This window comes from Tachysurus fulvidraco, chromosome 2 (assembly GCF_022655615.1).
Source record: "Tachysurus fulvidraco isolate hzauxx_2018 chromosome 2, HZAU_PFXX_2.0, whole genome shotgun sequence".
NCBI classification, from domain to species: domain Eukaryota; kingdom Metazoa; phylum Chordata; class Actinopteri; order Siluriformes; family Bagridae; genus Tachysurus; species Tachysurus fulvidraco.
In genome coordinates, this window is record NC_062519.1 from 4,937,884 (window position 1) to 4,964,426 (window position 26,543).

At 37.0% G+C, this 26,543-nt stretch overlaps 1 protein-coding gene across 1 annotated transcript; it reads right to left on the minus strand.

Annotated features, from left to right (window-relative positions):
* Positions 1-6,528: 6,528 nt before the first annotated feature.
* Positions 6,529-26,300, minus strand: lrrc38b (leucine rich repeat containing 38b). Its single transcript, XM_027167691.2, has 2 exons — positions 24,822-26,300; positions 6,529-10,539 (listed from the first exon to the last, which is right to left on the minus strand). Exons 1-2 carry the CDS (start codon positions 25,447-25,449, stop codon positions 10,292-10,294), a joined length of 876 nt encoding a protein of 291 aa, XP_027023492.1. The 5' UTR covers positions 25,450-26,300; the 3' UTR covers positions 6,529-10,291.
* Between the last annotated feature and the right edge of the window lie 243 nt (positions 26,301-26,543).

Sequence of the window (26,543 nt, forward strand, 5' to 3'; positions counted from 1 at the left end):
TGTGTGTGTGTGTGTGTGTGTGTGTGTGTGTGTGTGTGTGTGTGTGTGTGTGTGTGTGTGTGTGTGTGTGTGTGTGTGTGTGTGTGTTAAAATCCACCCCATATTTCCCCAAGTTTCTGAGCAGCTCTTACATTTTGAAACACTAATTAAAATTTGAGCTTATCTATCACCTGCGTCTTCACTCTGCTTACGCCGCATTCTCGGTGTGCTGCAAATTTGCTCATGCATGATCCGTTCCTGACTACCCTCCAAAAACTTTTTTATCCTTCCTTCAGATTCGCATCAGTCTTTTCTAGCATCAGTCGCATACTGTATTTTGGGGTTGCTGCCTGTTGACCCTAGACAGCTGAAATACCTTTAAGCTTTTATGTATACAATTATAATAGGGGTGCATATAATTTTTTGAAAAGCGAATTAACTAATATCTTTGATTCATGTTCAGTGTTATACAGGGTGCCAATAATTTTGGCCTTATATTAAAGTTAGCATATTATATGCTGACATTATAGCTGATTATAAAGCAAATGGGATATAAGATTTATAAACATTCACAGCATATTAGTTACAAATGTCCTACAAAACTTACATCACATTATAAGCTATTTCTTTATTTCTGGGACCTTATTAGAGCTTTATAAAGCATTATAGGACTTTATGAAGCACTGTTGGATTTCTGAAAAAAAAAAAGTACAAATGTTAACAACTTCACAGCATCCAAATGCCATAACGTAACACAACACTGATGAGTTGCTAATAGTTTCAATTTCAATTTAATCCAGAGAGCAAATATCATCCTTTCTCTCACTCGTTCTTTCTTCCCTCTCTCCGTTCAGTTTTGTCGTGTTAGATTGGACTCATCTCTCTTAATGAAAGAAGCAGACATCAATCGCATTAGAGTTTTATCTAGTGTGGAACGTCACAATAAATCTTATTGGCTCTTTACAAGGCCGTGTCGGATTTTACATGCTGTAATCGATGACTGATTACTGAGGGGGAAAAAACAAGTGCTATTAAATTCGATAATTCGATAATAAGACATCTCTTATATGGTCAGATTCTATCTATCTATCTATCTATCTATCTATCTATCTATCTATCTATCTATCTATCTATCTATCTATCTATCTATCTATCTATCTATCTATCTATCTATCTATCTATCTATCTGTCTGTCTGTCTGTCTGTCTGTCTGTCTGTCTGTCTTTCTGTTTGTCTGTCTGTCCATCTGTTTGTCTAGCAATTTGTCTGTCTATCTGTCTGCCTGGCTGTTTGTCTATCTGTCTATCTGTCTATCTATCTATCTATCTATCTATCTATCTATCTATCTATCTATCTATCTATCTATCTATCTATCTATCTATCTATCTATCTATCCCCCTCTTTATCTATTTATCTGTCTGTCTGTCTGTCTATCTCTCTTTTTGTTCATCTGTTTGTCTAGCTCTTTGTCTATCTGTCTGTCTACCTGGCTGTTTATCTATCTGTCTGTCTGCTGAGAGTAACAGCACATAGTGTTCCTGTAATATCTAACAGGTTACAGACACAAGTATAGACTCTTAGACCAATTCATTTTTTCCTTATACAAGATTGTCTACTCATAGGGTCCCACTTATGGATGCCCAAAAGAGCTCCTTTGACTGAAATGGATATCACATGACTTTGGTGTGTCAAAGACCTTTTATGTGTTGAATTAGGTACTTGAAGGTCATGACCATGTTTACGTTCCATCAAAGACCAACTAGAATAGAATAAGGCTTTTTGTTTTGTCTCATATACATTACAGTGAAATTCTTTCTTCACATATCCCAATTTTGGAGGTTGGGGTTGAAGCGCAGGGTCAGCCATGATATAGCCCCCCTGGAGCAGAGAAGGTTAAGGGTCTTGCTCAAGGGCCCAACAGTGGCAGCACTAGGGCATGAGCCCCAATCCTCTTCTCAACAACCAAGAGCCTTAACCGCTTGAGCTAGCACTGCTATCCTGGATAAATTATCCAGGCACTTCATGAAACTATCAACCTTCCACAACATCTAATGGGGCACCAGCCCCCAAAAACTGTAATTTAGGTTTAATCTGACCACAACAGTGACTCCTATTTGATGGAGATTGGAAGCACCATTTTTGTGGGTTTCTCAAAAGAAAGGTTTCTTTTGTTCAGTCCATCCATACTGCTTATTATATTTGGGTCATCTAATAGTTTATATGGAAATTTGACAAGATTTAAATTATGCATTTCTGAAATTGGGGTCATTGCAATCTTCACTATTCTTCTTACTATGCACTATGAACACTGGCCCAATTATTGGCTAATTCTCATCTAATCCAGGGCTTTTATTGTCCTGATTCTGCTTAATGCTAATCTTAATATCTTGTGTATTTTTCTGTATGCACCAATTGGTGAAGACAACAACTGTCCACTTCTTTTGAGTTAAAAAGTCATGTGTGTAACCAAATACTTGAGTTCCTCAAAAAATATTGGGTGTGAATAGTTTCTCCACTAATGTATCTGATATAAAATCTTATTATTTATAAACAGTGTGTTACCGAAATTCTTTGAATTATTGTACAACACAATTTTTTTTTTTTTGCTGATACTTTTAAGGTTGCCAGTTATTCAGAAAATGTACTGTATGTCTAATTAACAAGGATGAGAATTTAGATTTTTAAATTCATTTACAGAAACCAATTAAGAGCAATGTGACTATAGTACAAATGAGATTTACAAATAAATCACAGATATAAGAAACAGAATTTTTTTTAAAAATCCTCTGAAAATGTTTGATTTAAATTCGGAAAGATTTCCAATTCTATAGATTTAGAGTTTCATTGAAATGTTTATTTACAGAGTAATAACTACCTACTGGGTTTTCATTATAAGAGAGTTCAGAGGGAAATTTCAAGTAACTTGGGAGAAAGAGAAATCGAGGCAAATATTGACATATTGACCTTTATTTGATTAAGAATCGATATTTCCCTCTCTGACAAAGTAATTCCATTACTGAGCATCAGTTCTTCACATCAAATATTTTACTGATTTACAAACACATTTGATTGAAACACATTTAAAGTCCGCAGTTCCTAAGCGTTTGTTTGACGTAAACTGAAAGTTCATTTGAAGTTCATCACAAATATGACAGATGCACTGGATAGAGATTAGGAAATAATGATGGAATATCCCTTTAAACCTTCATGCATATTTTTACAAATACGCAATCATGAGGTCATGTTGCTCTGGAGGACACGTCCAAACAGATTGAGGAGGAGACGACAGTCCGCGTATCCTGCAGCTCAGGACACACACGTGGCCTAATGTGAGCCTTGCCTGTCTATCACCTTTAATCCTGCCCCCCACCACCACACACACATATACACACACACACACACCTCTCTCTCTCTCTCTCTCTCTCTCTCTCTCTCTCTCTCTCTCTCTCTCTCTCTCTCTCTCTCTGTCACATTCACCCAGTCACTGACACATCGTTCCAACACTCCAACTCTTTTTCCCAGCTTGCTGTCCATCCTGTCTTGTGTGTGTCTTTGCTTTCTAAGTTAAAGAGTAATAAAGATTAGTTTATTAATTCAGGGTATGAGCTTGTTTAAAAGCATCACCATCCCCATAGAACTGAAGCTCACTGTTCAAAATTTGCAGATTATATTAAAGCTTTTATTATAAATTTATATGCTTTGACCTCAATTCAAGTCAACAATGTTGACCAACTTTCTAGTTTTCTAGAAGTTTTCTTTTTGCGCTTCTTTTCAGCTCAGATGTAAGTAATCACGAGTAGGTCAACCATGGAAAGATGTCTCTGATATAATATATAACTTAAATTGGTCTAACAGTGGCACATGTGGTTGGTTGCTTAGTAACCGGCATAGTTATCAAGTCTAGGATTGTTTAGGATTGTTTATAAGATATAATCCAGCAAAGGTTTTCTAGGCGATCGGACCCACAGTCGTCTTAAGCTTACTGTCTGTAATGGAACCGTCACATTCACTTTATTATGGTATTGTGCTTAGAAAATAGATACATAGACTGTCCCTCTGTTCATGAAGTGTGAGCTTTTATAGGGAACTGATTAGGAATCATTTAACTAACCTGTGTTTCTGTTTAAGCCCCAGAGGACTTACTACTGTAACCCGAGTGTCCTATATCACCTCAAATCCACCCTGGGATGAAGAGATAGGACTCATAAATCTCTCCAGAGGTGTCGGCTTACTCCTTCCCTGTTCCTCTGTGGGCTTTCTGGGTCACGGCTTACTTACAATTCACTAGCTTCCTGCACTGAGAGACGAGACGAGACGAGCCGAGACACTGAGAAAGAATATAAAGATTACGCTCTGCTTCGTTCTAGTTTATTCTGTATTCAGAGTATTCAGCGATTGAAAATACAACATGACTGCTTTATTAACATGGACTTAACTTGGACATAGACTAAAATAGACCTAGAGTGGAACTGTGCACTGGATGTGCTCTTCCCTCGCATCTTTTCCCTCGCTCTGACTCCTCCTCACCAGGCAAGATTAGATGCCACATTTGTTTAGTGTAGGTGGGCCAAGCAGGGCAGCAGTGCTACAGGTCATTCCCAATCTCTCTTCCCCCTCCTCTCTCTCTCTCTCTCTCTCTCTCTCTCTCTCTCTCTCTCTCTCTCTCTCTCTCTCTCTCTCTCTCTCTCTTCTTCCTCCTCCTCCTCCTCCTCTCTCTCTCTCTCTCTCTCTCTCTCTCTCTCTCTCTCTCTCTCTCTCTCTCTCTCTCTCTCTCTCTCTCTCTCTCTCTCTCTCTACGCTCACGCTTTAACATCTAACAGTGCCAGCCTCCAGGCTTGTTCCCATGGCAACCTAATGAGGTAAATGGATGCAGGAGGATCCTCGTTTTCTGCTTTTCCTATGCCTTGAAGCGCTCCCGTTGCCTTGTTTATAACAGTAAGTGAGTGCACAGGAGTATTAGCACTAGTTATTTTGCTTTGAGAGTTGATTGATCAGCACAGTCGTGTCCAGAGGTTGAGCTTCCACCTCCACTCGAAACGATGTGTGTTATTTAATGTTACACCAAGCTGTAATAACCTAATGAGTCTCACATTTAAGGTTGGAAAACATTATAATTTTATACACTTTCATACATTTTGTCAGTCTACTGAGGCAAAAACCCTGGCAGTTTATCAGTCTTTCAATGTTTTTTGTATCATCAGGAATTCAACACATGGTGGTGTTATAATAGGAAAATAACCAATGACAGGACAGCGGGGATTATTGATGACCGAAGGTTTTTTCTTTATACTCCAGATGAATCGATTATTTAAAAATGACACATCATACGGTTTATTAATTTATAACGTTGCTTCGTGTGGAAGAACATTGCAGAAACGTTTCAGTTACAGCTTTACTTCTGACAGCTGAGAAAATGAGATCGACATATTCTGACCAATTAAAATCAGAGAATTTAACAGCTCTTAGTTTTTTAATGGCTTTTATATTGGGGGGGGAAATTCCAGGTGACATCTAAAAGTTTCTTTAAACGGTCTATTTTCCGTTAACTAATAAGAGAAAATCTAGATGTTTTATCGAATAATTGTTAGAATGATCAACCTGCTTAATTTCACAAAGTGAGCTTACTTGGTATTTTGTCATTTCATTTTATATAATATTTTTATCTGATTTTATGACTCAATTAAATAATTTCTTTGTTTTTTCACCTGGATACCAAATGAATCTATGTTCGTGCATTTTATAAAAAGTATATTTTTAACCTTTTTATTTGAGCAAATGTATTTGCTTACACATTACCTTTCACTACTTCTAATATATTTCTATTATAAAACTCCTTATAGTTCAATTTAGATCCTTAAAAGTGCTTGTTAGAATTTTCAAATTAAAGATGATGACTTTATAAAATGATTTCTTTTTTTTACCTCGATACCGAATGACTCAATCCTTAAATCTTTCCTACACCTCAGAGTATTAATGATTAAGTAAAACCGATGAAATGTCATCTCTTACAGGGAAAAATAATAATAGCCCAACAATGTGTTTTGTTCACATTTTAATGTAACTACATAGTAGTTGGATATCTACTGGTATACATGGTGTTCAAGACTCAGGACAAACATTTTTAACTCCATGTTATCATAATGTTACACATATTACTTTATACTCTTTACAGTGTAACAGCAGTAGCATGGTACAAGACACATATGACAATAAAACACAGCATCCTGCTCTCTTTAAAATTCAGAGACGGGTTATTAGATAACCCGTATGTTAATAGTCAGTGACCTTTTTTTTTCTAGAAATGTCCAAATCTACAGAACTTATACCCAGATGAAACAGGCGCACTTTATTTTACAGTAAAGAAGCATTGCGGTTTCTATAGTAATTAATATCTAATTATGATGTAATTACAAATATTTTCAAGTACATTCTATGAATATTGAATTTGAAAGTAAATTCAACTCGAGACATCTAGCTAAGTCCGCTTATTAGTACACACTGGGACATGCTGTAACCCCCCCCCCCAAACACCACCCCCCACCCCCCCGAAACAACATACCATATTTTTGATCCATTTCGAGTTGCATTTCATCTTCCGGTTATCAATTAACACTTTATAATACTTGTATAATTCTCTAGTAGCTTGTTAGAACTGCTATAAAACATTTTTTTTCTTTAGCAGCTTCTCTCTTTTTGTCTTAATTTCAGGAGAGGAAAAAACAGAAATGAGAAAGACTCCATCCAAACATCTCTTTACAGAAAGCAGAGCTGGCTTTAGCTTTACCAAATCAATGCTAACACATTTACACTTCTGTCGAACAAGGAGGCACTGTTAATGAAATGATAATATTTGTAGGAACGCTCTAGAAACAAACCTATATTTTGATGGGGGGGGGGCTTATGCACTGTATTTTCCTATTTGAGTGTTATCTATACTGTAAAATAAAGTGTGCTTTAATTTTACATGCAAATTCAGTCGTTATAGCGTGCTGCATAGAAAGCATTCAAAACAAAATATATAGTTTCTGCTACAGAAGAGTATTTGGTTTGGAAATCGTTTTGATTCACCTTCACACTATTCCATTTATCGTAACATCTACAGCATAACCCGTCTCTGAACATTCTCTCGCAGCTTATCTGACAATTTTGAGAACACGTTCTTTTAAACAATGAGAAAGATTAGTGGATATTTAAGATGATCGGGCCACAATTTACATTCTAATACATAAACACTGAGTATTGGTAGATATATTGTATTGAGTATAACCAATCAGCAATATTAGGGCGTACAAGGGTATACAGCTTATTAGTCATCATGAAAATCTTAACTCTGTCTAACTCTGGAAATGAAAAATGATGGAGATTTTGACTACGGTCCCAAACAAATAGGCAGTTTAAGATGCCATTCAGTGTGATTTGGTGCAATCACCGCTGCTTGTTCAAATCCAATGGCTTGGTTTTGAGCGCTTATAGAAACGGGTCAATCATTCTGACTTGCTGTAAAAGGAGATTTGTTAAAGAAAAGTTTTCTTTTCATGATGCAGTCACCTAGAATATATAAGAATATAGTATACTGAACACACTGTTCTGTATTATTCAATAAGCTTTATAAGTGGGGTGTGGTAGCATAGTGTTGGCCCATTGCTCCTAAGGTCATGAGTTCAATTCCCAGGTCAACCACAAGTGTCCAAGGCTGTGCTCTTGAACAAGGTCCTTAACCCTCAATTTCTCAGTTGTATAAAAAAACACACATACAGTAAGTTGCTCTGGATAAGAGCATCTACCAAATGTTTAAATATAGTTTTTATCTTCTGTTTTTCTTATGTTATGCCATCTGCATTAGTGCATAGAAAAGAAAGGAGCAGATTTTCAAATTCATTCCATTATTATACAAGTGCTTTATCGAAACAGAAGAACACGGCGCTCTGCAGCAGATGGTTTTGGCCCCCACAGAGCCCTGATCTCAACATTGTGGAGGCTGTTCTGGGATTTTTACCTGCACATACAGAAGCATATGTGCACAAGAGCTGTAGAAGTTCACCAAGATGCAGAAATAATCAAGCAGCTGAGTTCTTTATAAATCTGCACCATAGTGAACTTGTGGAAATGAATGTAGTTTGAAAGGGCAGAAAGTCTGTCACACAAATATCGATCGAATTATTATTTTAGTTATTGTTGCTGTTTACTGCCCTTTAAAATACACATCTTTTAAAATATTTGATAGTTTCATTTCATTATTGAAGACTTAACTCCTTAACCCTTCCATTCATGTGTATGACTGTGACTATAATAGGATCGATATGTAATCTTGTTTTGGCTTTTGTGTTAAGAGTCATTTGATTTGCCCCAAGCTAGCAGAAGTGATTTTACATGTAACCCTAAAACATAAGGTTGATTGAATTTTGTAAGAGTTTTTGTGGGATACTTGATATTTATTTATTTATTTGTTTGTTTGTTTGTTTGTTGATTTGCTTACTTACTCACTTACTTATTTATTTGCTTTTTATTGCCCCTGTTATATATAGTGTGATAAATTCTCCTTAAAGGTGCCAATATGGAGTCAATCACGTAACATGAAACAAAAGAAAACAAATGGAACAAAAATGAAATAAAAATGGATGACTGTTAGAAAGAACAGTTTCTGGTGGGTTCTTGCTTTTCAATGACGCTCTTCACTGAAAACTACAATGGTCTGTATTTAAAAAGGGAACATTTTAATTTTTAAAGAATTAGTCTTTTTTTTATAATAATTATGTGTATATTCATAAAGAAAAGAAATAAACCTAGAACCTCTTTATGTTTGGGGGGTTGGTAGAACCTTAAGGCTTCTCTTTAGCAAGAACTTCTAAAATTTCTAATGCAAAAACCTGTAACTATCTAAATTCCTTACTGAAAAATGTATTCAGTCTATGTGAGAGACTTTCAGTGCAATTCTGTTCATCTCTTTATAGGAAACTTTTCCTCACAGTGAGGGTTTTAGCTAGAAATTTATCAGGAAGCTAAGAATCCATAACTAGCATGAAAGTTCATTTTACATTTTATTTAGGAAAATTCTCAATTCCAGAGAAAAAAGTGGACCAAAATTTAGTTTTCAATCATTAAGTTTAGTTTTTTTCCTATTCCTAATAAAAACGCAAGGTTAGCTTGGTTTAATATTCATGTTGCTTCTCTAATATAAGATAAGATATACCTTTTATTCGTCCCACAATGGGGAATATGGCTCCAGTTTTCTTTGTCAAAACCATTCACACATTCTTATGAAATATGGCTTTTTTGGCTAATTTGTACAGCTAAATTGCTAAACTGAGGGCTTTTTTTATTATATGACTTTCATTTAATTTTATCTAATTATAATGCTTCAGTTTACACAGGACAACAATAAACAGATATACCAATATTTCTTTTTTTTTTCTTTTTTTCTTTCAATAAGATGTAAGCAATGACATATCACAACATGAAAGAAGTGTATTTCTTTCCTTGCCTCCATAACTAAGTGAATATCTGGAAGCATGATGCTGAAGTTAAATAAGCAGTATCGCAAATACATTTAGATATGTCATTTGATTATACATATTCACACGTGTCTGAAAGCAAAAATAAATCTATATATATATATATATATTTTGCAACACACCTCCAGCTTTTTAAACCATTTTAAACTCTTATTGTCAGTCATTTCTGAGTATCATCTTTGGCAGATCTGGGCAGGTCCATTACTGTAGGTAAGACTGGATGTAGGAGGACATTTATTTTTTAAAGTGCATTTAACATTTGAGCTTTTCATTCCTTATCTACTGTAGATATCTTACATTTTTGTTTGTATGCTTTTGTTGATTATTTTAAACCTGTGGACAAAATAGGAAACGATTAAATGGTTTCCTTCCTTCCTTCCTTCCTTCCTTCCTTCCTTCCTTCCTACCATTTTTTCATTTTTACTTCCTTCAACCTGCAACTTTTCCCGTTTCTATTAAAACATTCTTAATTAGGCTTTCCATCCTATCCGCACTAATTTGGCACAATAAAATAGCAGCAAGTCTTCTATTTTTTAAGATTATTAATTATATCTTAGAATATTATGATACTGATTGTAATCCATTACACCCTAATGTAACAATTTAACCACAAAATTGAAATACTATGGCTACTTTCCATGTTTTCCGTTTTACCCATGGATTGATCCATTGATGGGAATAATCAGCCATTTTAGTAGTACAGGTGTGCCGTGTTGTTCTTCTCATCCACTTTTCTTGTTCATGTAGCTGGTGTCTGATTGTTCACACAGTCCGATGTGTCTGATCCGATTTCCTAATTCTTATTCTTCGCTCTCTTCATCCTCGCCTTTGGTACCTTTGCTCCAACGCTGGAAGCAGTGCACGGTGGAAGCCAGGAAGAAGCTGGCCATGATGGCCGCTACGGACACGGAGATGCCCGAGAAGATGATGATGAGGAAGTCGGTGAGGGTCAGGGTGATCTGACACTCCCGGAAACTGTCCTGGGATAGCTGACTGAGAGGCACACGGCGGCCATCAGTGGGCAAAGAGCACTCCATACTGTCGATACCTGCAAGAAATCAGAGGTTTATATTGAATATGTATTCAAAGATACTGTCATGCATTAGTGCTGACTTGTTGGATTCAGCAACAATGTAATCCAATGAAGTCTGAAATACAGACAAAAAACTTTTTAACTCTTTTGCTTATGTTTCATTGTGTCCATTTTCAGCATTGGATGTCTTTAACATGACTCAATCCACACTGGTGGCTAATATGAAGCTCATATGAAAGCTGACACTCAGGAGTTTAAGAATTTGTACTGTTTTATAAGTATTTCTGCTTTACCTAGCTGACTAGGGTGGCAATGAAAAACTTCCTGAGATTAAATGAGGAAGAAACCTTGAGAGGAACCAGGCTCAGAAGAGAACCTCATCCTCATTTGGGTGACACTGGACAGGAAATGATAATAATTATGTAAATAATGTCCTTTCTACAATAGTTTATAATAGTGCAACTGAGAGCTCCTGAGGAACTAATGGGTCATCGCAAATTCATCAAAAGTTTCAAAAAGTGGGTTAAAATGGTTAGCTACATGTTCCACACAAATGTTAATAGTGATATTAAACCCATTTCTGCTTCTTCATAACCACTAAAATTCTAAGTTTATCCCAACAGAGGGAAAACACACATCTCACACTGAAATCCACATGTGTCCTGACTCATTTTATATCAGACTTGCAATGAAATAATTCCTTTTTTATTCCACCAGATAAAAAGAACACAGGTTTGTACTGGATAATATCTTGATTATGGTGGAATTGATCCACTCTTTATGTGATTATGATAAAACAATTGTCATCCTGAAATGTAGTATTCCTCTTACACCATAGCCCTATGTCAACAGTTACATTTTTATTAAGGTAAGAACGACGTCATACATTTCCGCAAAATCCAGAAAAAGCATCTTATCCTGTTACCAATGTTGTCAGCACCTGTTCTGACTCTTACAAAAGGTTCTGGATAAACACTGGATAAACATCTCCTTACAGAAACAATGTACAATGTAAAACTTATAGATCCTTACAATTATCCATTTTTTCTTTACAGTTTTTATTATTATTAGCTATAGATTACAGTATGTCCTTCCTACATACCATACAAGCACTTGTTTAAGTGGTTACTATAGAAACACTATAATATTAGAACAGAAAGCTCCTTCTGACCAATCAGATTCCAGAATTTAGTAATTCTGTAGTATAAAAGCATATGAAGCCTATATATAAAACATCAATTGTTTTTATTCTTTACTATATGTCATTTTATTGTCTGGAACTGAATTCTAGCAAGTTGTACAACCAGAACCAGATCCCTTCAAGCTTCAAATAGGTACTCGTCTGTAGAGATAGGTTTAATTTAAATGTGTAGTGTGGTGGTGTCTGCCTTAGGTCACTGATGCATCGATCGACTGACACTAAATTAAAAGTCCAAAATGTCTTCATTGCCTTTGATAAAATTATGCTCTCGGCATGCTGATCAGATTTCCTCTGTCACAAATAAAAATGTTCAGCTCTTCATTAAAATTATTTTATTTAGGAATGGAAGATGGCAGAATCCAGAAATAGCCTGGGATTTATGGCATCGTTGGTGGGGGGAAACCTTGACCAGCTCTAAAGACAGAGAGAGAGAGAGAGAGAGAGAGAGAGAGAGAGAGAGAGAGAGAGAGAGAGAGAGAGAGAGAGAGAGAGAGAGAGAGAGACTATAAATTTGACAGCGAGAAAGTGCTCTTGAATTCTAATTAGCTATAAAACAAATGTCTCTGTTCTCCTTAATGTCCCAGCTCTGTCACTCCAAAAGACTATTAAAAAAGATGTCAATAGTTTCACAAGCTGATTCTACTTCCTGTGACAAATATCTTCTGTTTGGAAAAAAGAAACGCTCATTAAATAGAAAGACAGAAATCCGAATTTCACCGACTGGTTCAGAAGCTGCTAATATGAACGAATATCTGATATATCGGAATAAGCAAAAACAAATACAAATAAATAAAGTTACACAGTGGGTAAAAAAAAAAACGCTTTTCACAGCATATGTCCCGCACTCTTTCATCTTCATATGCTGTTACTGTCAACAACACATAATAATACAGTTGTATTACTATTTATTACTCATACTGTATGTTCTACTATATGAGATTCTTGTGCACAAGTAAAATTTAATCATAATTGTATGCTAATCGTCTTAATTAATTCTAATTAATTTCATTTGTAAGCGCTTTTAACAATAGACACTTTTGCAAAGCAGCTTCACAGGAATATGCAAATGCAATGCAAATTATTTGTATTGCACTTTTAACGAATGGCATTCTCTCAAAGCAGCTTTACAAAAAGCTTAGAAATTTTTGGAGAATAAGATTTTCAATAATTTCTCTTTTATATCTGTGTACTTTTTCTTCAAAAAGTGCATTTGTGTAAGCAGGTAATTTCATTCTAGTTTGAACATGAAGTCTGTGTTGTTGAAGTTGTTCAATGTTCAATGATGGAGACTTGCAAGATGGAGAGTGCAAAACTGTTCCTACCAATTGCAGACCAAAAGCCAGCTTCATGGTTTTTAAATAGTATCATCCACAGCAATCGATCTGTACTGTGTTGGAACATGCACCGTCAATGGCGGGGACCAACCCGGATCACCAGCTTTTATTTAACAAAAGAATAACACAACTTACATTAATCGTGACAGAATGAAATCATAACTACGACATGGAAACGTAGGTAACCTAAACAAAACATTGTGCTGGATAACATGGTGTCCGGCCTTACGGCTCACACACAACGTTACATTGACAATATCAACATATATAAACATAATGACTGACAATGACCAAGACATCAACACAGGCGTGTATAGAGCAGCACATTAAGGGAAAACAAGGGACGGGTGAAAAAGAGGGAAAACACATGGGCATGGCACAGTGATATATGAATAAACCACTTGCTAGGACCCCTGTTGGTCTAACAAGGAACTGTCTCAGTAACTCCTGATACTATAGTGTTGTAAAACGATTCTTACTAACATCTTGTGTGGTTTATGCTAGCTTGCCAGGTTCATGCTAGCATGCAACAATTTGAATGTGCTGCTTGTAGTTTGCAGGTTTTATCACTTAGCCGGTTTTTGTTCCAGTTCCAGTGCACTAATCAGTGTGTCAGTTGATAAGGTTGATAAAGTTACATTATGCTAGATTTTTTAAGCAGATTAGCATCTCATACTGTACTGGTTATGTACATACACTCAGAGACGCTGATGATCTCTGCTAATTCCCTCCACATAGTGGAAAATAAACATATTCTTCCATTTTTGTCACTCACAGATATAAAGTAAATGTTCTAAAGAAATGTCTCAAAACACATGACACAGAATTAGTCCCAGTAATTGTTGGATTTGTCGCTTTTGTATCGTTCTTTTTTTAATACATCCCCAAAATTTGCGTACAAACATTTGGATCACCTAGATAAAAGAATAAAGTGCGAAGTATATGATCATCACACTTTGCTAAATGTCAGCAGAGCTTGTATCAGAAATAGCGCTAATGAGATCCATGGGGAACGAAAGCATTTCATTTCATTTTGTATTTTAAAAAGTTTGCAAATTCTCGATCTCTAAATGTCTGGCCTTAATGATTTCGTTTAAGCATTTAAGAGCAGATCGTAAGACAGCACAGCTTGTCTGATGGTCTATACTTATGCATCAACCAAACTCACAGGAGGAAAAAGAGATAAATGGTTTCTATTTATATTCTCAGAGTTCTCTCAGGCCCAGACTCATCTCCCTGTACTATGCTAAAGCAGCAGTCTTTGGGGGTTGTTTTGAGAGGGAAGAGGCTGTTTTTTTCTTACTATTTGCCTTAAGGTTGTCTCTGAAAGCTGAACAATGCATTTATACTTTCTAATATTCTTCTAATGTTAACTTTTTAATGTATGACTAAAGGCTTATTTGGGTCATTAACGGCTTGCTTTCAGGAGACACTGATGGAAGTCATTGTTCTAATGGTGTCATGCATCAAAACATTTCTGGATGGGAGAAAATCTTTGACCTCCATGGATTGTGATCTGAAATTGGTGGCTCTGTGATTTATTTTGGATGCTGAAGTTATAAGGAAACCTGCAATGTCGTAAAATGAGCTCTAACGTCATCTCAAAGTGCTCTCAAGCCCTCTCAAGGTCTGTGATCAGTTCAGGGCACGATGTGAGGATGTACACATTAATGTAGGATTAAAATGTAATTGTAAATCTGGAAATTTAGATTTTTTTACAATTCCTTCAGGATTTCGAGTTTGCAGAAATGATCACAAAATCTGGTGAAATATGTTAAATTTGAGAGTGCTTGCAATTTTTCTTCAGATTTGTGTGACGTCATCGCGACACGCATTCAGCCGAAACCCTCTTCCATTCATGTGCAACCACCATAAGTGAAAATAATTACATGTGTTTTTACTGGTAGGTTTGTAAAAGAATCCTGTGGTTGCGATTTCTCCAATTCAAGTAGATTTCCACAAACTATAAGCACAGGAAACATCAGGTGATACAATGAATCTCTCTGGAGAAATTGGATCAGCTAATATTATTCAGCGCACAGGAATCTTTCTACTTTAGCAGCCTTAATTGAGATCTAACAATTGCTGAATGAATGGTTACCTAATTCTGAAGCACACTGGAAATAGTCTGAGTTTTTTCTATTTGACTTTATTTTTAGTCCTTGAGGAGAACTCTAGTAGAATCTCTCCCGTTTAATGCCCAAGTCATCTAACTCCATCTGCGTCTCTGGGCGTTGGATGTCCTCTGCGATCGATTATAGAAAGGTGTTTTCTGAAAAAGTGTTTTTTTTTTTTTTCGGCAGATGTGTAATTTGTATTTGAGCTGTAAAAAATGAACAGACAGGCAGACAAGAAAGAGCGAGCCTTGTTCAGCGATATACGAAAACTGAAGATCTTTACAACTTAGAACTTGTGTTGGTTCTGTTTAGATACAGTCGAGATTTTAAAAAAAACAGAGACTCAATTCACCCAGCAGTGGGTCCATAATGAGTCATCCAACATGCCGTCTTTTTGCCCTTTTCCAAAACTCACACAAAAGGACAAAGATAAAGGGCAGGAACAGAAACATTACTCCCTCATGTACATCTGTGTCACTCTGAAAAATCCCAGTTTTTAATGTCAAACCTGCCGTTAGGAATAGGTTTTGTATTCACAGCAGTAGAGTTGATCACTCCCCAGCTGAAGAGGACAAGCGTGAAAAGACAGAGCTATCGTCTGTACCGATGTGAAGGTTATGTCAGGTTGAAGTAAATGAGATGAAGCAATCAGGCATGTTTGTTAAAGAGACTCCAATCATGACAACAGCTCGAGAGACGCCGAACAGACGGCCAGGTTTCCCCCACTTGATGGATTGCAGTCAGTGTAAACGGAGAAGTAAGAAGAAATGGAAAGCTTAAGCAGAAACAACTACACTTTTAAAACATACCATTACGATATAGCATTACGCCTGGCAATTTCAGAAACAACTGCCACACCCATAACGAGAAACTGCTTGGAAGAAAATAAAAAATAGGCTTTTCTTATTTCCTTATTTTGACTTCCCCAATTTTCATTAGGTTTTATTAGATCTTTGCAAGAAAGGCTGATTTAAAAGAACAAAGCAGACTACATCTATTAAAATCCCCCAAATCATGTTTGAGCAGGTAGGCTGATGGTATGGCATCATGAAGGCATAATAACTAGGATATTTTAACCTGAAAACCAGGAGGGTTTTGTTACCGAATACATTTTGCTAAAAACATCAGTATGTAATCTGTAAATATCTGTAATCTGTAAAACACTGTAATCTTTTTGCTAAACCTCTTTATACAATCATAAATATCATAAATACAATCCTTTATAATGATAGAACACATATTTTGTCATTAAACAACTTGGCTTTATTACATTCATTTAAAAAAAAAAACAAATTAAATGCAAAAGAATAAAAACAGCCTCAACCGTGTGTGGATTAAAGCATCAGACAGGGGAAGGGCTGGGGGAAGTAGAGCTCGTGTAGGCAGAATATTAAATCGGAGTATAAACCCAAGGGAGGGTGGGAGAGGAGACGCTCACGTGTCATACACACAGTGTGAGAGAGAGAGACGGCTGAGTGTGACTCACATGCATCAGGAGAGGTTTCCCTCATGCAGGGGACTTGATGACATCAGTCACATGGTATTTTCTCAAACACAGTAGCTAAACACACACACACACACTTGTAATGTGGAGTCATGTGTAAATACACACTCACACACACTTAAAATGTGGAGCCATGTATAAGAACACACACATACACACACACACACACACACACACACACACACACACACACACACACACACACACACACACACACACACACACACGTACTTATAATGTGGAGTCATGTATTAGAACACAAACACATATACTACACACACATACATACACACACACTTATTATGTGGAGCCATGTATTAGAACACACACACACACACACACACACAGACACAAACATATACACACAGTCAACTACACACACATATACACACACACTCACACACCCACAAACACATATACACACAGTCACCTACACACACATATATATATGTAAAAAATTTTTAAAAACTACTAGCAACACAATTTACAAGCAGAGTATTACAGCTCCATAATTATTGGCACCCTTAATGCCTTAATGGAGAAAAAACTGTGGATGGCACAGAGCCTTGTTTAAAGCAAGGCAATGTTATTTTTTATTTTATTTTTCATTCATTCATTCATTCATTCATTCATTCATTCATTCATTTATTTATTTATTAGATTGTTTATTTATTTATTTATTTGGCAAATCTTTAATTTCAAAATTATCGGTGCTTTTACAAATTTCCTTTAATGCTACAATTGTAATGGTTAATAGACATTATAGTTGACATTTCTTGTTAGAATAAGTGGTCTATCCATCTAAGTGATTTCTTTTCTATTCTAAGTGATTTCTTTTCTATTCAGTTTACCTTTGACAGTCATTTGTACACTTGCGTGGGTGTCAATAATCGGAGACTCTAATACAAATAGTATGTGAGTTTTGAGATTAAAAATATAGGGAAGCTGTTTTAATATATTGTACTTTGGGAAAAAAAATATTTTTAGTACACTGATTTAAAAATGATTGTCCCTGTTACAATTAATAAATGCTTACATGTGTAAAGACAATAAATTTTCCTTTAAAAGATCTGGCAAGGGCCAATAAATTGACTGAAATTTTTATCATTTTAATAACATTTTATTGAAGAAAATATAGTTTGTCCAGCTGATAACATAGGATATTTGAATTGGGTTTTGAAGGGTGTCATCAATTCTGTATTTCAAATATGGCTTTTTGTAAAAGTTTTCCATAAAGCAGTCCTTCTGTGGCACTTTACTGACACATTCTGATTGCTGTAAATGAAATAATCAGTGGCTGGTAATTGGATAAGCCTCCATAGAGAAATCAACAGAGTGACCCTGTCACATGAACCGCTTTTTTTCATGCACGCCTGGGCTTGTATGCAGTCTGGCTCTCAGGACTACAGAGGAGCCGTGACGCAGATGTTCAGCCTGTTTAAACTACCGCTATAGTTTAATGATCAGGCATGAAACTGGTGGCTTATAATTTTCATCATAATCTGAAGCACATGGTACAGGTGCTAAACTTGTGCTAGTTCAGTGTTTGATATCAACACTGCTGACAACGAATGCTCCAAATTAAACATGCGGTTTGTACGCATTTAACCAGGACACAAAGCAGACAGCAGCGGATCATGTGTACACACTTTTTCCCATTAAAAGATTCATGGCAGTGTCTAGTGCTAAACTGGAGGCCACTGGGGGCTGTTTCTCACCAAACTAGCTCAAAGGATGAGCTGTACAGACCTAAGTTAGGCATCAAATTCTTTACAGACTCTCATGACAATGGGAACATATGATAAAATAAAAGCTTTCATGGATGTTACTGTGTATTTCTTGATGGATGGTACTCTTCATTTTTTATTCTACAACTGGCTCCACACATTTGAGATTTCTTGTTCTTTTCTGTTCGAATTAAATTCAAAGTAAAGACTTTTTTATGAAGCCGCAATGCTGTTTTTGAGACTATGTAGTTCACCAGAATTCACTTTACTATAAAATACTGCAAAATTCTTTAAAATAACAAGATCTAATTTGGAAACCCGTACTGGGGTTTAGTTTTCATAGATGAATTTTGTTGCACGTGGATAAGAGTTTTTGAACATCTGATCCTACTACAGAGAGTACGCACAGTTAAAGATATTTTAATCCATTAATCCTGGATTCTGTGTGTACATAATGCAAAGAGCTTGGTGCGTTTATGTGTGTGTGTGTGTGTGTGTGTGTGTGTGTGTGTGTGTGTGTGTGTGTGTGTGTGTGTGTGTGTGTGTGTGTGTGAGAGAGAGAGAGAGAGAGAGAGAGAGAGAGAGAGAGAGAGAGAGAGAGAGAGAGAGAGAGAATGAATGAATGAGTGAATGAGACCCAGACCCAGTTAAACACCAGAAGGCAGACCCAGATACAGTACAGTGTTGGTTCATATGAAACCTTGCAGAAGATTATACAGAGATTCTTGTTTTTGAAATGGGCTACGATCTGTTACGCATGCCTTGTTTCATTTACACATGGTAAAATCCATCACAAAACACACACACTTAATTATACTGGTGTGATTGCCATCCATGGACGATAATAAATAAATGCACATATATCTCATTTTTAATTGTCATACCTGTGTATCATTCATCCAAAAAGCAGAACAACATTCACATTCTGTGGAACAGCAGGTCTAGATGGGATAGCACCTGAACAGACAACTAAAACTAAATGCAACATGGCTGCTTTAACATTTGCATAAGTTTAAACAAAGAGCCTGATTTCACCACAAATTTCATAATAGTGTACTATTCAGTCAGTCTCAGACATGAATCCCACAAACCATTGGCTGAACGTCTGATGCGTATATGGCACGCAAAATCTGGAAACACTTCAGGAGTTTTGAAGTATTTGTCTGTAATTGTTTGGATTGTATGCTGATGTTGTTCTAACTTAGCAGGTAATGTAACTTCATATTATTCTTTAATGTTCAGTAAATGCCTGATCTTGGTCAGAGTCACCCAGGATGAACATGTGAAAATTCACGCCTGTGCTTGGGATCGAAATGAGGAATCTGCAAAGTCAACCTGAATCTGAAAACTCATCACTGAGTCACCTCTTAACACTAAACTCAGTATTCATCAATAACTCCCATACCTAATTATCTCTCGCTCTAAAATATGAGATGTCATGTATGGCCATGTAAGAAAATTCAAATCTGATGCTTAACTGAATGGTTTGCTAGAAAAACGTGTTTAAATCCAGGTACATTTAAGGACCTGTTCTTTTACTACAATACATTATAGCAGTCATTTAACCAAATGAATCAAATTACTATGAATGAACAACTGAGTTTTAACATTACTTTTAGTACATCAATGCATAAGGGTTGATTTACTGTAAGATGATATCATGTAATTATGATTAAGAACGATTTCCTGCTTATTCCTGGAATAACATTTATAACCCCACACATCAAGACGACAACCAGCTGTAATACACACCCTTACATACAGCAGACCATCACTCAACGAATAAATCTTCTTTCCTGGTATTTCTCTTTATTCTCAGGGATATTATAGAAGAATCATTGATTTGCACCAGTCAGAAAATCCATCCTTGTGTTTAAAGGGATTGTCCATCATGTATAGTGAGTCAGCTCCCATCTAATGGAAAATGAGCAGCTTTCTGAGATGAGCTATCTGAAGTTCAGACTGTATCTCTGTTGGGTTCAAGAGGGTAATAAACCTTCCCAGGGACATGAAGGCTGGTGTCATATTTTGATTTAAAACTCTATCATCCTCAATACCAAATGACCAGACAGTGTTTCTGATGTGTGTCATGAGATAAGAGATATCTGGGCCAATATAATGAACTCTTTTATTTCTACTGTTTTGAAAGAAAGCGATTATTTAGCGTTCTTTGCAAGGCACTCTAGATATGATCAGGGCAAAACATCTTTACAAACTATTTATGTCTCCGATTCCTGCAGGAAACACCCACATAAAAAAAATTAAAACTTTTTTTTTGAGTTTGTGGATTATGTGATGTTGTGTAAGTGATGATCGCTGCAAACATAGAAAATATACTGTGATGCAAGAAAGATTTCAGACATGTTCTGACAATAAAGTATCATATCATTTCATATCATATCATATCATCAAAATAGAGGTTCATGTTCCATGCCTTCTTCCATCTCCTCTGAAAAGCCATATGGGGTACTAACCTTTGCACTTGAGTGTAAGTTTTTCTTTCCACGTATTTTTATTTTTTATTTTTATGATTTGTGCTTTCTATTCACACTAAAAATTGCTGAGAGGATTGGAAAAACATTTATATTCTGCATGCTCATGATACCTAAACCAAAAAGCAGAGCACTTCACCCATCTGTGAAATTTGTAAAATTTTGTTTCCAAACAGATCTGTTCATTTTGTCTCAATCAGTTCTCTAGTTCCCTAGGCTGTGAATCAGTATATCATGTACACGGGTTCATTACACATTGGGACTGGTAAAATAATTCTAAATTCCTGATCAGTCACCTTCAAAACCCGAACAAATGAAGTATATAAGTTTGTTTTTGTATGTTACCCTAATTATACATGTTTCTGTCACGTTATGTCAGGCAGGATTGTAGGTTAGCTATAAGATTTTTTTAATAGTCATTATACATTTAAAAGTTGTTAGACTCTTTAAAAACCAAATATAGAATGTTGTCTAAAGTAAGAACTCAATTGCAAGCTACAATTATGATACCATGCCATTTACATTACATCTCAGCAAGCGGGTTTTGTTTTTTTTTTTTGTCTCCCATTTTTATGCTGAAGAGCTTCAAAAAATATGTTGATGTCCAAACGAGAAACAGCCCTTAAAATGGCCGATCTCAGGAACAGTGCCCTGACTTCTGAACTAGGGAGCTGATTGAGATGCATCCAGCATCTGTGAAAACTACTGAATTAACATGTTTTCTACGTGTTAAAGCTAGATCATCTAACACTGATGGGATCTCTATAAACTGAAAATGTCATTTTATTTATTTATTTATTTATTTTTGAAAATGTCTTAATTCTGTTTTTGAGGATAATGCTGTGAGTAAATGAGGAAAAAAGCATTCAGATGTGTTTTTAGATACACATTGAGACTATGATATATAGAGAATGCCCGATCCAGGAATCGTCTATGATATATAGAGAATGCCCAATCCAGGAATCGTCTATGATATATAGAGAATGCCCGATCCAGGAATCCCCCCTAAAAATATTAAGTATCTTTACAAAAATTCCACCCCTAACAAATCATTCCTTTCTTTTGTGGTGTTCACATTTAAGAAACCATTTTGGAAAATCCCAGAGTCCATTTTCCACATTGGAAAGGCCATTCTGGTTTATTCTATTCATGATCACTCAGAGTTCAGCATTCCCCTATGTCATGAGAAGCTAGTGATGCAGAAATAAGCAGTGAGGTGCGATGTAGCTTCTAAGTGAGTTTGGAAGAACAGACATGCTGGGCCAGTTGGCATGTATGCCAAAGGCATGACTCTGTTCACAGCTTCGGGTCTGCTGCTGTCACTGCCTCTGCTGCTGCTGCTGCTGCTGCTGCTTACAGTACATGTATGTGTGAGCCCTATTTTCTCTCTTGCTCCATGTAATGCTAATTCACTGGACAGAACTAAATATCCATGGTGAAGGCATTTGCAACCCCTAACTGGTAGAATTCTGCCAGTTTAGTGGATGCCAAAAGGAGCTTTCCTAGTCACTACACTGAATATCCCTCCTGCCCAACCCTTGGCTCAAAACTCTCTAGGAAGTACCAAAGACAGCACAAGGTCATGCTGATGTGTAAACATGCTGCCAGGCAGGGCTTCTCAAAAGAGTGCACTGCCAGTACTAGCTCTACACCGTTTGCTCATCTGATACTCCGTTTATCTAAAGAAATCTACCGTATTTCTATTCACTCTGAAAGTAAATGTCATCCTGGAAAGTGTCCTTGAGTTCAGACCATCACAAAGTCAAGCTTTAAGTGAGCGCACTAAGCATCTGCCCCTTGATGAGAAATGACCTTGGATGAGAGAATGTGACAGCTGGGGCCATTTAATGTAATATATTCACTTTCCATCTTTGTCATTTCAATCTGCTAATGGTCTTATTTGGATGACATCTGCATAGAAAATCTTTATAGTTTGTATTGCAAGTTATTGCGGTCTTTTCAGCATGTGCCACATGATCTTTCATTAACTGGTATCAGTGATTAATTGTTGGTAGATAGTAATTACTCTGCTTGCTTTCTGCTCACTGGGTCACATCTCCACATAATCAGATTATGTGGTTCTGTAAATCACTTCATCTTCATGCCTGAGAATTACCAATGGCTGCATCTGGGAAAAGATTTAGTCCAGTGCTTATACATTAATAAGGTTTGGGAGAAGATTTGTGTATATTCTTTGTTTTTACACTTTGTATGCCAAACAGTGAAATGACAGACATTGATCGTATGAATTTAGACAAACATTATTCCTTTACTGGTGTTTTCTCCAGAGGGTTAATGTAGCTTATTGGTTAGTAAACTTGCCTTGTACCTTCAGTTTGAGTCCTAGCCCTGCCCTGTGTGTGCGGGGTTTGCATTTTCTCGCCGTGCTTCAAAGAATGTGTGATTGTGTCCTACAGTTTGGCAGACTGTTTAAAGTGGCCCCCACCAAATGTCCCCTTGGATAGACTCCAGTTTGCTGTGACCCTGTGTAGGGTAAGCGGTGCAGAAAATATATGGGTGGCTTGATAGCTGGATAAATGGATGAAGTTTTCCATGTAAAAATTTTTGGGACTATTTTTTAAAACATCCTGTGCTGTGATGCCAACGACAAAGGACAAACTTGTCTGAATCAGTTGCTTGAAATGACTGTTGAAAGGTTGATGAAGACAGAGCACATCCCCATGTGGAGTGGAATGCTAAATATGAGATGGGCTAAGAATAAAGAAACATGCTGTACCCATAGGAGCCAGACAGGATGCCTTATCGGGCTGGAAACTGCCCACTGCAATGATGCTAACAAGCACATTAATTTCTACCACAACAAAGGACAAACCTACGTATATTAATACTACTTTCTGAAATAATAAGGTTTGAGAGGTTTCCCAGGGGTTTTCCCCATATCTCCTAATGAATTATAATTACATTTTGGAGAAAAACCATGCCTGAAGCATCACTTTATTTGCAGGTAACCTTTTGTTTTCTACAATATTGATGAAGTTTCTGCAATCAACACCTTCTAGTCAACGCCTACCCAATAATCTTTAGTGGCAGATTTCCTACCTAGAGCAATTCAAAAGCAATTCAGCAGAATGTTTACAGTTCCACAATCAGCTTTCACATTATTTAGTGGAGGACACGGTTTCCAATTGAACCCTATGAGACTCAATATGAAATAGTCTTTTTTTATGCTTTTATGCTTGCTTTTAATCTGTTCTCATTGTTTTATACAGTATAGTACATTAGTATATATACATTTTACTTAGATTTCCTAAATGCAGTGTGTGACACAAAGAAAGAAAGAAAGAAAGAAAGAAAGAAAGAAAGAAAGAAAGAAAGAAAGAAAGAAAGAAAGAAAGAAAGAAAGAAAGAAAGAAACAAAGGCTGTCACTCCAAAGGTCATTTTAAATAAGCTCCTCCATTTACACCCTCTGTTATGCAGATCATCAATCAGACACAATGGCAAGTCTTGACAGATTTTCAGCAAAAGAGATTTCTGGAATATATATAGATATATACAATATTTCCACAACTGGCTAATACACATACAGACCTGGAGGAGAACATCAATTGCTTGGCATGATTGTCAAACGGATGACGTAGATAGAGCACATCCCCATGTGGAGTGGAATGCTAAATATGAGATGGGCTAGCAATAAAAAAAGCATGCTGTACCCATAGGAGCCTGGCAAGATGCCTTATCAGGCTGGAAAATTGTCCTAGATTATACCTCATTATTCTGGAACTTCATTCATGTTGGCTGCTGAAATAAATTTAGACCATAGGAAGGGTTCCCTGTTTTAATTGAGTTACTATAAATAGCAAAACCTTGACTGAAAATATAACAAAGATGGAACCATCCAGTAAATGGTGTTTAAAACATAGACAAGAACATTTATTCTTTCACAAAATTTAAAAAACTTACCATTTGGAAGCTTGTGGCTGTTCTCAACTAACCAAGCGAAAAGGTTGGCAAAGTTGCAGTTGCACACCCAAGGGTTGCCCTCTAACCTGACAACCCGCAGAGAAGGCAGCTGGCTCAACGCACCAACCTCGAGACTGGAAAGGGCATTGCGCTCCAATTCAAGTTCTCGTAGTGAGGTCAAGCCCCTAAAGGCATCCTCATTGACCATACTCAGATGAGGATTGTTGCCCAAGCGCAACTTGATGAGACTTCGCGACTCGCCAAATGTTCCTTTCGGGATCTCAGTCAGGTTGTTGCTGCCCAAGTCCAAGAAAACTAGCCTAGAAGAGGTGCTCAAAGTTCCTGGTTCAATGTGTGAGAGCGAATTGTTCCGGAGATCCAGATATACCAAGTCACTGTAAAGCACTAGAAAGTCAGCAGGAATGCGAGGAATCCAGTTGTTGGACAGCAGCAATCTGCGCACATCCAGCGGGATCTCCTCTGGGAGACGAGTGAGTCCTCGACCGCTACAATCTACCGTGTGAGGGTCCGGGCACTTGCAGGTGGCTGGACAGGTTTCCCCTCGTGTCAGCAAGGCAAATGAGATAAAGGCAAGGAGAGGATGGACCCGGCAGACACATGGCAACATGGTCAAGTGGGTGTGAAGATAGAGAAGGGAATAGAGGGTTTGGGGCAATTGAGGGGAAAGGGGAGGGTCAGGGTCAAAGGGCAGGAATTTAGGAGAGGGAAGGGGAAGGGGAAAGCACAAGGAGAGAAAGAAATCAAAGCCTGCATGGAAGCATCCTGCTGTCCTGGGGACAAAAATGTTTAAAAAGGTCTTGCCTTAAGAAGGAAGTAAGAGATGTGCAGGCTGTTTTTCCAAGAGACCATAGAGGAATCAGCTGTAGAGAGAATACTAGGCTACTGGCTTTGATAAGTGAAGGGAGGAGAGAAACTGTGGGAGGGAGTGAGAGAGTGAAAGCGAGAAAGAGAAAGGGGAGGGGAGGTGAACGGAGTGTAGTAGAAGGGGAATTTTAAGGCAAGCCAAGAGGTAAATGAATGGATTCTTTTCGTTGTCCTCTCCTCCATACCACCGTCGCTCATGCATGGCAAATAGACACAAAAGGATCACGCTCATGTTGTCTCCAGCATGCATGTGCTCTGTCCTTCCATTCGTCAACCAGCGTCATCCCCCAGGACTGATCTCAGCGTCTGTCAACGTGAGCTTAAGCACCTCGGAACCAAGCGTCACAAATCGGTCACGATCCTAACAGGAGAATTCCCTCAGTCGTACACTGTAGTCCGTCTTTTGCTCGGTCTTCTGTGTGCCATGAATTCAGTTTCAGCCAATAATTTGCAATACGGATTTGCAGCTCGGTTGCTATGGCGCATCCACAAAGAAATCCTCTGCATACAGATTGCACTTGCAGAATTCGGTGTGCTGCTCAGCTGCTGTGCTTTTGTTTAGTTGCCTTCCTCTCTACGGTTATGATAAGTGAATCAGAGATGAGTGAAGCATGCAGTCAACATGTGATGTCACTTCCTTGGGAAAGGACATGCCAGTCATTTTCTTTTAAAAAAATATTCCTTAATGCATGTACAAGTCATTGCATTTATTGTGTTGTACTGTACTATTCCTCAAGTAAAAACTTAATAGAATTTATATTCATTTATATTCATATTCATTTGTGTTCATAATAATTCTCTAGTTATTCATCATGTTTAATTGAAATGTTTAAAACA

Coding starts and splice junctions, on each gene's coding strand:
- lrrc38b (XM_027167691.2), bottom strand. CDS start 25,449: ATGTTGCCATGTGTCTGCCGGGTCCATCCTCTCCTTGCCTTTATCTCA. Junction 10,540..24,821: donor CAGCCACAAGCTTCCAAATG/GTAAGTTTTTTA, acceptor GATTTCTTGCAG/GTATCGACAGTATGGAGTGC.